Source organism: Salvelinus sp. IW2-2015, linkage group LG1 (genome assembly GCF_002910315.2).
Source record: "Salvelinus sp. IW2-2015 linkage group LG1, ASM291031v2, whole genome shotgun sequence".
Lineage (NCBI taxonomy): Eukaryota > Metazoa > Chordata > Actinopteri > Salmoniformes > Salmonidae > Salvelinus > Salvelinus sp. IW2-2015.
The window spans coordinates 22725195-22740351 of NC_036838.1; the positions used below are offsets into that span (position 1 = coordinate 22725195).

Sequence of the window (15157 nt, forward strand, 5' to 3'; positions counted from 1 at the left end):
AAATGAATACAAATAGTGGAATCATGACATAATGGAATAGATCATGCTAAACGAGGTTGGAATGTTCTTATATAAATTCAACAATAGACAATAATTTGTTAATTTGACAAAAATCGGTTGAAATCACACTGTGAATGTGTTAAGACTATAGAATTACATTGGGGGCATACTTATTTCCTTTACATATGGATTGTGGATCAATGACATGGGGCGGCAGGCATCCTAGTGGTTAGAGCGTTGGGCCAGTAACCGAAAGGTTGCTAGATTGAATCCCCGAGCTGACAAGGTAAACATCTGTTCTGCCCCTGAACAAGGCAATTAACCCACTGTTCCTAGGCTGTCATTATAAATAAGAATTGGTTCTTAACTGACTTGCCTAGTTAAATAAAACAAATATGAATGTCAATACGCACTGACTGGGGAGGTGATTTCCCGCAATAAGAACTAAGATGCTAATATTTGCATAAATTCTTCACAGTTGTTCTGTGGGTGTCAATTAGTTATTTATTTTTTTAACCTTTATTGAACTAGTCAGTTAAGAACTGAATTCTTATTTTCAATGACAGCCTAGGAACAGTGGGTTAACTGCCTTGTTCAGAACGGCAGATTTTTTACCTTGTCAGCTCGGGGATTCGATCTTGCAACCTTTCGATTATTGTGGCTATTTTCACAACACATAACCCGGTCCGGTCAAGCATCACTAGCCAGATGAAGCTAGCTGGCTGCTTATAAACGTTAGCTTTGGGCAACAGGGTTAAGTAGCTGGCTAGCTATTTATTTAATGAACTGAAGTTTGTGAACGCTGCGTGTAACACATCCAGCCAGTGTCAGGATAAATAAAAAACAAGCTCTGCTAACTTTCTTTAATTATGTTTAATTACCGCAAACAATGAATGGCAAATGCAATTTTCGTATATACGGGTTCGCTGTATCACCGCGCAGGATGAACAGGGAACTGGCAAGAAGTACGTAAACAGCTGTTCTTATACCGTAGTTTCAACGTGTCTGTTGGCCTATCACAGTAGAGGCTGGGCTTGGTTTAGACTTTGCCCCCCTTTGATGGCCCTTTGTCCAAGCCCATTGGCGCGTTCCTTTGTCCACATCTGGTTGCTGGGTAGATTAGATCCGTCTTGGGTCTGTCGATTCTACACTAAAACAGTTCCTAATATGGTATTGTCCAGTATTCTAAACTCCTGGTTGGCCTAGAGAGATGCACCCCTGCCCTCTCCAGGCTGTCCACAGCTTTTATGGCCTGTGGTGGTCAGTCCTTACACACCTACACACACACCCCCCTCTGTATTGTGTGTGTGTGTGTGTGTAACAAAACAATATTCATTTTCACCCTATATGCTACCCGGCTATAGTGCATAAACATAAATCCTAACAAGTTCAATTTCAATAGGCGAACAACAAGTGGCTACCTAGCTAATACTTACAAGGATTCCAAAATCATCGCTAAGAATAAACAGTTTCTACTGGTCATTGTTTTCAGGCTGGTTGTATTGATGCTAGCTAGGTACCAAGCTAAAGCTAGCTACCCCTGAAGTTGCGGTCGAACAAATAATGCTTTATTACCAACGCTGTATTGTAAACCCATCGTTCGTGGCGGGTGTGTGCTTGTTTGCACTTTTTTGTACAGCTTTGACAGTGCTACTGATAGTAGTGGTGGCGCTTGGCTTGCACGTGAAAATTCAGCACACACAACATTCTATAATAGAATTGTGTTATTTGACGTGTATCTTTTTTGACACGCAAAGAACCAAACGGCGTCCATACTATGCCTTCTGGCTAGAAACTCGTTTCAGGGTTTGAAAATCACTTCTAATCCTATACCCTGAGATGTCACAACCCAGGTTTCCATCTAAGCATGTCATGCCGATGAATTACCTGATGCATGAAAAAAGTAAAGACTGGATAGTGGAAACAGTAAAATGTTACAATTTGCTATATAGGCTATATTGTGCTAACGCAACAGTTGTGACAAAACCATCAGTAGAGTTAAAAATTCGATGGAAATCCATTTAACTTGCATTTTTAATTCAGTACATGGGAATTTAACCCAAGTTATTTTATGTGCCCTACGTCATCACGCACAGCCCTTTATCCGCAATAAGTCATTTTGATAGAAACATCTCTGGTGGGAAACTGCACGTATATTTTTGTGCAGATTTTAGAATATTCGCATTAAAATCTGTCTTCAATTGGATGGAAACCTAGCTACAGAGAAGCATGTTTTAAGACTTATCTTAACCATAGATCATAGAAACGCACCGTTTTCACATATGCAGACACTGGTAGGGTGCTGGAGATGAGGTTAAAAAATGGCAGAATTGCACTTTAACATTGTTATGCCTAATAGCCTACTTGTCTTGCACTTTAAACAAGAATAAAAACCATCCCTTCAAAAATTGACCTTTATTACATAACTTGTGTGACTCCAATCTTCCAGCTTTACTCCTGAGATATTTATGGAAAATACACAGTAAAATGGTGATTTAGGTTTATGATCTCAATGTCAGCAGTAGTTACCAACTCCACTGACAGCAAGATGTGCTCCTGCAACAAATATCAACACTAGGTGGAGACAAAAAGTTGTATTTCACAGGAGGTGCACCAGTTAAGTCTCAGGCCAGCCAGGGCATCATTCAGCCGGTGGCTCATTTCATGCTTGAGAAATCAGATGAAGGTACTTTTGACGTTGACGATAATGAATCTTGATTCATATTMAAATTAAAATGAGCAGGTCTTTACATCCATTGGGGACATGTGCACTCCTGTGGTAAACGTATTTGAGAATAGTCAAGAGCAGTGAGCCAATTCAAGTCCTCAGACCTAACAGTTCCAATGGCTTCATCAACATGTTCTCGAGAATGCAAAAGGACATGGTTGATTTCACCTTAAATTCATTTTCAGTTAAACTGTGTGGCCTTTGAAAGTAGGACAAAAAGTTGGGAGTTTAAACTTGCTACACTGACACTTTCCCTCTTCGAGCTTCCTTTCCATAATTGCATAGCCCAATGGTTCATACCATTTTAATTAGGACWTTTATTAAAAAGGGCGGGAGGATTGTGTTGCACAGTTGTGTGGTAAATTCAATGAGAAACTGGGGCAGTGTTTGGATACTTTCAAGATGATACAATCTCATGTCAGATCAGTGTTTTAGTATGTAGGGTAACCCCAGTTTTCACCTACACAATTGTGATGATTCAGTTATGGTTCAAGGAAAGACGCATTTGAAAACTGCTCAAACAGGGCCCAGTGTCTTTACAACAGTTACTACCTGCTTTGAAAAACAATTTGTRATTCCCAGTTTTCCCATGTCAAAGTACAGCAGCTGATGCTTTCTAGGAAACAAATGGCATCATTCACAACAGATAATAAATGAACATTTGAAGACATTTCAGACAATCCTGTCCATTCAACATTTTATAATATACATTTTATAGGTGACATTTGCATCCTCACAACACAAAAGGTAGAGAAAATTATATGAAAAAAGGAGGACAACATTGTCCACATCACTGGCTGTGGGCACAGTCGTTTTTTGTCCAAACGAGACCATTTTCAGCCTGAGGGAAAATCTCCTTAAAAAAAAAGCATTTTTAAAATACACACTCACCCACACAATACATGAGAAAAATTGTCCACTGCTCTCCACCTTTGCAACACTGAGTCTGACAGCTTAGCATGTGGTCCTTCTAGTCAAGCGTCATTTCGACCAGGTAAACACTGTTCCAACAGTCTCCTACTAGTTAATACAGGAGGCAAATGTCAGTAAGCATGAGACAGTAAACCCGGCTGCATCTCAAGACTCTTCAATGGCTTCCTTCCCTCTTCATTACCACAGATCTGAAATAGCATGGCAGGTTGGGGGGGGAGCAATATGGTGGAAATGTATCCACTCCTTTCACCGATCAGTGATCATGAAGAAAAGGGGGTGAAGAGAGGAAGTCGTTTTAGAGTATTGAGAAAAGGCTCACCCAGGTCGTTGACATCACATCCCTAAACATCCAGTGGCTGAGAAGAACAATCCATTTGTGATCCATCGGTCAACTCATTTTTGACTTGACGCCAGCCCCAGTTCAACAGAGCAAGGTAGGAGAAAAGTTCTCATTTTGATTCTGTTAGTCTTCCTCAAGCAGAAGTCAAGTCTCTCCCTCTTACAAACAGAAAATGAATACTCCACACCTATCTATAACTGATTGATTGTAGCGTCACTGGAAGTGGTGATGAAACGTAATCTCCTTGGCATACAATCCAGGCCAGCACCTCCATGTGAGTGAAAGGTGTAACAGGTCCTGTGTTCCATTAAACAGGTAATGGTAAAACACACACGTGAAAACTGCAGGCCTAATGAGCACAGTTGATGGGTTGGCCTGACTGTAACTTTGCCCCACTTACACAACTTCAGCATTACTACTTAGGGCCTATGCTGTTCTTTAGCCAAAGTATTTGCAACAGAGTTTCAAGAAACATCCTTTTTCACACAAAATGCAATAGTGCCCATGTAGCTCTGAATCACCAATGTGGCATGTGCTCAAGTCATAGCTTAGCTGATATATGTTGAGGACAACTAAATGTGCTCTTTTAGCTATATGTGCTAACTAACAAACAATGGCTAATGCCTCTTGGCATGTGTAAATAGTTGATTAAAATACAGAATTCCACTCATTCAACTTCACTTTCCATTTTGACCACCTAACCTGGCTTGCTTACTGGAATTCCAGGAGTTTGCGCCAATTCCAAGAAAGCATATCAAGCATGTATGATGAGAAGCCTTTTCTGGTGTAGTTTTGTGAAGCATGGCCAATAGAAGAGGGCAACACACAGAAATGGGTGGCAATGAGAAAAAAAAAGAGAACACACTGAATCCAGAGGAGGCTTGTGGGAGAAGCTATAGAGTACGGGCTCTATAGCTTCTCCAAACACATCAAACATATGGAAACCACATGTTTGACTCCGGTCCATTTATCCCATTGCAGCAATTACAATGAGCCCATCCTCCTATAGCTCCTCCCACCAGCCTCCTCTGACTAACTCACAGAGGTTGGAGGGGAAAAGGTAGYAGACATGGGGACCAATGGTGTTGTTGGAGATTTGAAGTTTCCTCTCTAACCCCCCCCCGCAAAAAACACACATTAAAACAATACCAAGCTCAAGCTGAGGAGCAGTTTGAGTGTGAGCTCTCTCCAGGGATGTAGTAGTAAAGAAATAAGGTGGTTAAACGCTGAATGAATGATGCGGACGCTTACTACGCTAATTTAGCGTAATAGGCGCAGGAACACTTTTCACAACATATAGGTGCGTAGACGGTGTTAAGGTGCGTTTGTCCTCCACTACATCCCCGGTTTTCTCCCAGTGAGAGTCTATGGAGGCCCTGAGGTTTGGAGGCAGGGAAAGAATGGATGGAGAGGGCGGGCGGGACAGGAGAATGAACTCCTTTGGTTCTATGTTCGAGACAGCACTTCCTCCTAGTGCCCTATACAGGGTCGTACTCATTAGGCAACACCGTAGCAAACTGTTTTGCAACGGAAAACAAAAACAGGTGGTAGTCCTTCCCCGTTTTGTCAGTTTTCTGCCATTTGGTTCCTAATGAACACACCAGCTCTGGAGAGGTCAGAGGTGAAAGGAGGTGTGGGGTGAAAGTGGGGTCAGTCAGGGCAGTTTGTCTGTAGATTTGTGTGTTTGTCAAACGGACATAACGACTGAGGCTGGCTGGCTGGCAACGAGGGTGAGACAAGCCAGAGACGGAAAGTGGGGCACGTTGACTGAGCAAGACAGCCTGCCAGGCTAACAAAAATACCAAAATTCAGCCATCCAGACAGAGAGAAAGCCAACCAGCTTACACTTGAATATGAAAGACTACCAGGGTGTGAAGGGGCCAAGAGGTGTCTGGGTTCTGAGAATTTGGTTAGAAAATTAAACACTTAAGCCCGGAACGTACTTAAAGCAAATGCGTCTAGTGACATGATAAAACGCAGACAGTTGAACAGAAACAATAGCAACCGCAGTAGCACACATTCCATTCAGCTGCATCTTTTTTTGTGTGCTCCGTTCCCAGATGCACTGCAATACTGGGTCGTTACATGGAGCAAGCCCCTTTTCCGACTCCCTGTTCATAAATTCCATTTGGATATTAAACTGATATGAACAGATACTACACTTGATCCTCTCCAAAAAGCAGATATTATCTGCACATCTCGCAACAAAACCAACTCCTGTGGGCTCGGCTGTTGGTTTGTGTTCATCATCAACTGTCTGCTTTCTATCAATCCATCAGACCAGGGAGGCAGGCTTTGACTATGTGACCATCGAATAAGGAAACCAAAACCATGCGGTCAAGTCAAATATCAAAGGACAAATTAAGACATTTCCGACTGCTGTTAACTACACAAATTATATTCGCAAAGATATTTTAGTTTTATTTTGTGGTCGACCACGCCTCTAATTGGAATTCCACTAATTTGTCCAGTTATTAATTTACTATCAATGCACCAGACACATGTATTTGTTTTAGGGGATGATCCAGGCTTAACAGGATCAGAAGGGAGCTAGGATCGGATGTGGCAGGGAGTGGTGCGTCGATTTGGGGCATTCGTCATCATCAAGAGTCCTCGTTCCCAGAATCCTCCTGGTCGTCGTCATAGCAGCCAGTAGTGACCCCTTCTTCTCCTCCACTAGTCCCCCCTGCCTCCATGTCGCTCTCCTCCTCATCTTCATCCTCCTCTTCCTCCTCCATATCATCATCATAGAGGTCGTCGTAGAGCAGGTCTGAGCTGCTGTCTTGTGAGGGAACCCGGGTCTGGACACAGTACTCAGCCAGCGTAGTGGGAACCTTGACACCGTCGCGCTCCGCCTCTGCCACCGTGGACACCACCTGCTTCCTGMMYGGGGGGGGGGGGGGGGGGGAATTGGGGAGAGAGAAATCGCAAAGGGTTCACTCACTGTGACTGTGTGTGTGTGTCAACTTTGTTGTGAAAAAGGTAAATCAATGGTTGGGTTAGTGTGCATGTGTTCTTCCTACCTGATAATTTCAGCGTATTCCTTGTCCTTGCCCTTGCTGTCCCTCCACTTGCGGAACATAACGGAGGCGTCCACGTTGGCCGGTGAGAATGTGTTGGGCTCGTTCAGCAGAGAGATCACACTCAACAAGATGGTCCTGTACACACGTTACTAAATTTGACTTTATGTTCTCTAAAACATACCTATTACCTGAATATTTAATTTACAATGGGTCCTTTACCGTAGCTTCTAAGTAATGTGGCTTTACTTGATTTCCTTGAATGGTTGAGTTACTTGAACTGACTTCTTCTGTGACAGCAATGTTACCTCACCATCTCACCCATGTGGCTCCATTAGATGCTACTTCCTCTCTGGATGTTTGGTTAAACACACACTCAGCACTCTCAACCTGCCCCGGGGGTTGAGAAAGTGTCTCGCCGACTGGCATGTGTTATCTTTTTGGCACTTTGACTGTTAGGGACTGTGTCTACTCCTGAGCTCTGCACTTTAAACCTCTGACATGCAATTGAGGCATTATGATGACACTCCATATTGTCTTTTGGTCTCCCCCAAAGATCTGGAAGGTTGTGATGTCAATGGCTTTTTCTGCATGTGTAGTCCTCTGTTTCAACATATAGTCTAAAGGTTGATTGTCTTTTCATTTACATTTTTTTGTGCTCAAAATGTGTAAACATGTGAAGTGCGATAGACCGACCAAGGTCAAATACAAATGGGAAATAATTTGAAATACAGGTGTGCAATGTTTGCCCTTTTGGGACTACTCGCTTGATTCCACCGTTTCATCAAGCTATATCAAGTGCATCTTGAGTATCTGAAAGTGTTTGAGCTTTGTGGTTGAGCCAAAGTGTACTCATTAGGCAGCAAATAAAAATAGCTTATTTTTGTTCTCCGTAGCGAATTTTTTAAAAACGTTTTCAATTGCATGCCATAATTAATGAACACGATGTTTGTAGCGGGTTGAGGTACCTGACGTTCTGGGTGGGGTTCCACCTCTCTGAGGGGAGCTCCCCGCTCTGGGGGTCATCAARGGGAGGGTGGAGGATGGAGATGCACACGTCGCCGTTCTGTTGGAACACAAAAAAACAGTCAAATTCTGGATGGAGAAAACTCTTCAAATATGTTTGGATTCATATACTTTGGGAATACATTTACCTCGTAGATGTTGGGATGCCACATCTTGGTGAGAAAACGGAAGGTCGGCGGGGAGTAGGGGTAGTCGATGGGGAACTTGATGTGAGACTGATAGAGACAACAGAAATGACCATCAGCTTCAGACATATTTAATTCCATTTATTAAAGCCAAATAACCCTGACAATTAGTTGGATACAATTCAGAGAGCATGAGAACAATCCCCTAGGTTGTCTGTCATGTTAATGTATATGAGCTATTGGGGGCCCAGTGTGTCTGTATGTATGAGCGGGCATGGAGGTCTGTGAGAACATTGTGTCCAGCAGCCCCAGCCCTTTGGGGAGATGCACTGCTCTGCTTCACATCAGATAGTATTATCATCGTTTCAAAACATGCCCTGTGCAGACATAAGGTCGTTGTGAGTTTTACTTGATACACTTCACTGCTTCCCTTTTGGATCAGGTTCCTGGAAAAGGCTCCCGAAATTCTACCAACATGTTGACTGTTGTACTCGCGCTGCTAAAACCCTCGACCATTGCTATACTACCTTCCAGAATGCATTTATAAGGCCATTCGGCAAATCGGACCACGATTCCATCTTGCTCCTCCCCTCCTATAGGCAGAAACTCAAACAGGAAGCACCTGTGGTGAGAACTATTCAACGCTGGTCTGASCAATCGGAATCCACGCTTCAAGATTGTTTTGATCATGCGGGCTGGGATATGTTCAGAGTAGCTTCAGAAAATAATATTGCCACATACACTACAGTTCAAAAGTTTGGGGTCACTTAGAAATGTCCTTGTTTTTGCTTGTTGCCTTTGTCCATTAAAATTACATAAAATTGATCAGAAATACTGTGTAGACATGATTAATGTTGTAAATGACTATTGTAGCTGGAAACGGCTTCTTTTTTAAATTGATATCTACARAGGCCCATTATCAGCAACTATCACTCCTGGGTTCCAATGGCACGTTGTGTTAGCTAATCTAAGTTTATCATTTTAAAAGGCTAATTGATCATTAGAAAACCCTTTTGCAATTATGTTAGCACAGCTGAAAACTGTTGTTCTGATTAAAGAAGCAATATAACTGGCCTTCTTTAAACTAGTTGAGTATCTGGAGCATCAGCATTTGTGGGTTCGATTACAGGCTCAAAATGGCCAGAAACAAAGAACTTTCTTCTGAAACTCGTCAGTTTATTCTCACAAACTTTTATAGATGCACAATTGAGAGCATCCTGTCGGGCTGTATCACCGCKTGGTATGGCAACTGCACCGCTCACAACCTCAAAGCTCTCCAGATGGTGGTTCGTTCTGCCCAATGCATTACCGAGGTCAAACTCCTCCCCTCCTGGACACCTACAGCACCCGATGTCACAGGAAGGCCAAAAAGATCATCAACCACCCGAGGCACTGCCTGTTCACCCCGCTACCATCTAGAAGGCGAGGTSAGTACAAGTGCATCAAAGCTAGGACCGAGAGACAGAAGCTATTTTTCAATCTCAAGGCCATCAGACTGCTAAACAGCCATCACTAGCACGTCAGGGGCGGCTGCCTATAGACAGATTAGGAATCACTGGCCACATTTAGAAATGGATCATCAGCCACTGTAATAATGTTCCGTATCTAGCATTACTCATCTCATATGTATAAACTGCACTCCACACTATTCTACGCTATCTTAGTAACTTTTAAATTGTGTTTACATATTGCATCACCCATTTCATAAGAATATACTGTATTGTATACTACATCACTCATCTCCAGCACATCAGAGGCTGCTGCCTATAGACAGATTAGGAATCACTGGCCACTTTAATGTCTCCATATCTTGCATTACTCATCTCATGTGTAAACTGTACTCTATACTATTCTACAGTATCTTAGTCACTAACTGTTTAAATATTGCATCATCCATCTCATATGTATATACTGTACTCTATATAAATGCCACTGTATCGTAGTCCAATGCTGCTCTGACATATATACATAAATATGTATGTGTGTGTATACAGTTGAAGTCTGAGGTTTACATACCCTTTAGCCAAATACATTTAAACTTAGTTTCACAATTCCTGACATTTAATCCTAGTAGAAATTCCATGWTTTAGGTCAGTTAGGATCACCACTTTATTTTAAGAATGTGAAATGTCAGAATAATAGTAGAGTGATTTATTTAATATTTTATTTCTTTCATCACATTCCCAGTGGGTCAGAAGTTTACATATACTCAATTAGTAGCATTGCCTTTAAATTGTTTAACTTGGGTCAAACGTTTTGGGTAGCCTTCTACAAGCTTCCCACAATAAGTTGGGTGAATTTTGGCCCATTCCTCCTGACAGAGTCGGTGTAACTGAGTCAGGTTTGTAGGCTTCCTTACTCGCACAAGCATAGGATTGAGGTCAGGGCTTTTTGATGGCCACTCCAATACCTTGAATTGTGATACAGTGAAATAATCTGTCTGTAAACAATTGTTGGAAAAATTACTTGTCATGCAAAGTAGATGTCCTAACCGACTTGCCAAAACTATATTTTGTTAACAAGAAATATGTGGAGTGATTGAAAAACGAGTTAATGACTCCAACCTWTGTGTATGCAAACTTCAACTAATATATATGCACATACATACATATACTTAATCCATTTCTTAATCCATTCTTACGTGTTCTTACATGACTTACATGTTTTTTAGGGTATATGTTGTGAAACTTAGATATTACTGCACTGTTGGAAGCGCAAGCCTTTTGCTACACCCGCAATAACATCTGCTAAACACATGTATGTGACCAATAAAATTTGWTTTTTTATGGCCCCTATATTCMTTTACTAAACAGAGCACTTAACACATGCAAACAATAGACTTCTTGTTATTTTGCTAATTAACCCCTTTCATGTGGTGTTAGCTAGCTATATTAGCTACTATACTAGCTAGCTGACTAGATAAACATGGTGCTAAGATCGGATAGGAGCTAAACCCAACATAGTTAGCTAATGTTAGCTGGTTATCATTTTGAACATGCACCCTTTTTGGCAACGAGCCATTTCCTGGTGCGCTGATCTGACCAGCCGCAATCATATCTGTAAATTGACAGTTAATAGTTGGATTAGATGATTGTCGTAACAGGGAAAGTAGTGTTTTAAAATACCACAATAAAGGTTGTCAATAGGTTTAGCTACCTAAGAATTTTCCTGCATGTTTATAGACCAATAAGCTTTAGATCAGCGAGCATGTGTGRATCCTCACTTCTTAAACTATGGGCAGATTTGAGTAATTTAGACAGAACGTCCATCGTCGTTTCATCTGTTTTACAACCCTCGCTCTCCTTGTTAGATATTATCCATATTCATGGCTTGGAAGCAAATGTCATCGCCATTGAGCTAGTTCTCATAGTAGCAATAAACAGTAACAAGTGATATGAGCAATGGAGAGAGCGGTTAGGAGATGTGAAAGAGAGCAGAGTTACAGCCTCGCTCTAGCCAATCGTAGCAATAGGATCAAGTTACAACCTGCCCATTTCTTGACAGATATTTGAACTAGCCAACTGAGTTGTTTCTAATTTCGTCCTGGCAGCTGAGTTGTTTAGAGATGTGTCCTGACAGCTGGAGAAYAAAAAAAACTTTTCCCTGATGAAATTAATAAAAACACTATCTGTGATCACAAATCATGACGTTATGTTGGACCAATTTCCATTGAATATATGTTATTTTATATTCTCAAACTAACAGCAGTGCCTATATGATGTCCTTCCATACAGGCATGACATGCTGGAGTGTTGCTTCTACGCAAATGTTGTTGATCAGTAGGCTAATAAGTCCCAAATGGAAAGCAAACAGATTTTGTCATCTGTAGCACCATAGACACCACTGGTCAGCCAAAACAAGTTCAGTAACGCAATGCATGCACACACTCCTATTAAATATTAATACACCTGTATTGTAAGTAGGACTATGCAATCTTAATTTACACAGTTTATCAAGAGATTTACCATTATATAATATTAAATTACATTACATTACATTTACATTTAATTAATGTAAAAAATTACCATGCTGGTATGTAGTTAGATTGGTAACAACAAAGTTAAATGTATTGTTTGATTTTCAAATTGATTCATTAATGCATACATGGCTGTTTATGGCATTTTGTCACCAAAATGTTAACATTTTATTATATTGACTATCGGTCTAAAATATTGGCCTCCTTGAGACCCAGAAATCGGTATCGACCCTAAAAAATAAAATCAAGATTGGTCGTTCTCTAATTGTAAATCGGTTATCTGGTTGAGAAGACGTCATGTAACTAGATTACAGTCACATGACATCTTTGTTCCTCAGAAAGACATCACATTTTAGTTGTTAAGGCCGGGACGATACCAGTATCGCGGCAAGGAAACAAATCACGAAGCAGATTTAACTTCTTTAGCAAAACAGCCCTAATGTTGGAAACAAACATTATGTTGTCATCCAGAATCACATTTATTTTTCAAGCGTCGGGTTTTCATTTTTGGAAAAAATATTGCGACACTGGTATCACAGCCCTAGTAGTCCGATAACTAGCCCTAGTGGTCCGATAACCAGATAAATACATATTTTGTGGTTGCTAGAAAAACATTTACAAAACTTCCCTTTAAAACCAGTATACAACCTGACAATGACATCACTCACAAAATAAGTTATAATGATCATTGCACTGATGTCATTGCAACCAGTTTTGCCCACTTGGAAGAGTACATGCCATGGCCTGGATGTGGGCTCCCTCTCACCAGACTTCTATGCTAATGTGGTGGACTAGACACACTGAATAAGTCACTCAGGGGAAAGGAGAAGAGTCTCATCATGCCCTTCTCTTCCTCGCTCGCTCTATGCTTAGGTGCCATTTATATCCTTCCACAGCTAAAAATAGGAGTCTGGAGCATAACGATCAAACTGCAAGTGGGAAGGAGACTGGCTAGGGAGGGGGTGAGTGGGAAAGAGAGAGACAGAGCGAGATTGGAGGGAGAAACACCTGAAGACATACACACAAACCTGCTACACCCCTAGGCAACAAAGCAGCGTGTTGTACATCCCACCCCCCACGGTTGGCTCACCACACACAAACCTGCTACACCCCTACACAGTAGCCTCACCTTAAAGTAGCCTCCCTCGTACAGTGTGTTGGGGGGTCCAAAGATGGCCACCTCCCAGTTGTAAAGGTCCGACTCCTCCACCAGGCCGATGCGGAAGCCCTCCACTGGCTGCTCCTGTAGGGACTTCAGCTCCATCATCAGGGCCTTCTGGGAACTGGGCGTCGAATGGTGGGCCATGGCTATCCCACTTCTGACACCAGGGGACATTTCAGAATTCATGTATTTTCTCCTTGTGGGTTTACTATTTGACATATAATGACAAACAAATCAACTAATAACTGGACATTGTTGGCTTACTGGCTACAATAAATACACAGGCCATACATTTATAAGGTTGGCTCCTATTCAACCTCAGGAGCAATATTATKCAATAGTTTAATAAGGCTATTAAGGAAGATTTTCATGCAGTTTGAGTACAGAGAGAGCAATGACAAGGCTGGCAAATAGCAAATTCATGTCAAATTCAAAGTAGGACAAGTTCTGTATCGTGTAGCAAAGCCTGAGGCTGACTGCAACGATTAGGCCTTTGACAACTCGAATGGATTCAAGCTAATTAAACATTAATTACCTATATCCACGCAGTGTTTGTACTATCTTGTACTGTTTTCAATGGGATATAGCAAACTATTTAGTTTGTAACTGGTGAAGCATACAGTCAAATCATATCAAGTTTCATATTGACAGAACTGTTATCTTGACAAGCTGGACAGGAACACATTGGAAAAAAAATCTCTCCTCGCGTGGTATTTTTCTTCTTTGTGCCACTGCTGGCACTTGGCATGAGGGTAAACAACAACGTTAGAAAATTATTTGAGCCATTCTTGGGTCCAAAACTCTAGCGACGAATTGGTCTCGTTGACATTTCCCCCGTGTCCCCTGGTTAGCCCCCGTTCGGACAGTCGCTCAGTTGATTAATCCGCTGGCTGTTTGTTTATCTGCTCTTTTCTGGCATCTCGAACTTCTCCCCACGTCAGCTCAAACACCACCGAGTAACTTCGTCGAAAAAAGGAACTGCCTTCTCCACAGCATTTCCTCCACCGCCACGTCGAGAGGTCTGTATTTTATCGAGCTAACTTTCGTGAAAAAGACAGACAGTGAAAGCTTTGCACTTACGAACTACACTGAATTTCATCGAATTATATTCTCACCCTATCGATGCTTCCGGCTATCATTGCGCGTGTCTCCACGACGTACTTGCGTAGCTAGACTCACGTCCAACGTGCGCGGTCTTCTCAGAATGATGTGCACTTTGTTTTTGTTTGGCAGGTTTTTAATGTATCGTCAATAACATAATTTAATGTAATTAAAGCCTATAGTTTTTCCTCACGTATAAATTACAGATAGAGTTGATAGACAATGGACTTTCAATAGTGACAACAAAATATGGTGAATTGGCACCCAGATGATGGGTATAAAACCCTCAATGGTAATTAGTTTCTATACCCTAGTCTCCCTTCTGCCTAGGGAGACAAGGACAAACCCATTTACAATTCATACCATTAAAGCAATAACAAAACAAGTTAGAGTCACTCTAGAACACGTATCAAACACAAGCCCCACGGGCTGAATCCGGCCTATGACACGTTTTAATCTGGTCAGGGCAATGATTTGAGTTGTCAATTAATTTAGGCCCGCTTCCATACCGCCTGCCATGCACTGCACTACAAGTCACAGCAAGCACTGCCAACGGGCTGCACATCAAACCACCGTGTATTGCCACACACCTCATCCTAGACACACACCTACACATGAGGAATCTTCTACAAGACCGAAAGTTTAAACGTGTTGTAGGCTAAAACWTTTCCTTGCCAAGTTTTGGTTCCAACGGGTCATTGCTGTAGCCTACAGAAAATGTCATCTTGGTTGTCAAATAGTTATAA

The 15157-nt window shown here is 41.7% G+C and overlaps 1 protein-coding gene and 1 pseudogene across 2 annotated transcripts; both read right to left on the reverse strand.

Moving 5' to 3' along the window:
- Window positions 1–6041: 6041 nt before the first annotated feature.
- Window positions 6042–6191, reverse strand: LOC111970974 (U2 spliceosomal RNA; annotated as a pseudogene).
- A 205-nt stretch (window positions 6192–6396) lies between these two features.
- On the reverse strand, window positions 6397–14461 carry LOC111962681 (ubiquitin-conjugating enzyme E2 R2). Of its 2 annotated transcripts, none has more exons than XM_023985972.2 (6): window positions 13846–14461; window positions 13278–13467; window positions 8176–8262; window positions 7990–8087; window positions 7025–7159; window positions 6397–6884 (listed from the first exon to the last, which is right to left on the reverse strand). In XM_023985972.2, the coding sequence occupies exons 2-6, from the start codon at window positions 13452–13454 to the stop codon at window positions 6605–6607; spliced, it is 777 nt and encodes a 258-aa protein (XP_023841740.1). In that variant the 5' UTR covers window positions 13455–13467; window positions 13846–14461; the 3' UTR covers window positions 6397–6604. The 2 variants fall into 2 exon arrangements, with proteins under 2 accessions (XP_023841740.1, XP_023841732.1); XM_023985964.2 differs by having other exon boundaries at window positions 13278–13518; window positions 13846–13936.
- Window positions 14462–15157: the final 696 nt, after the last annotated feature.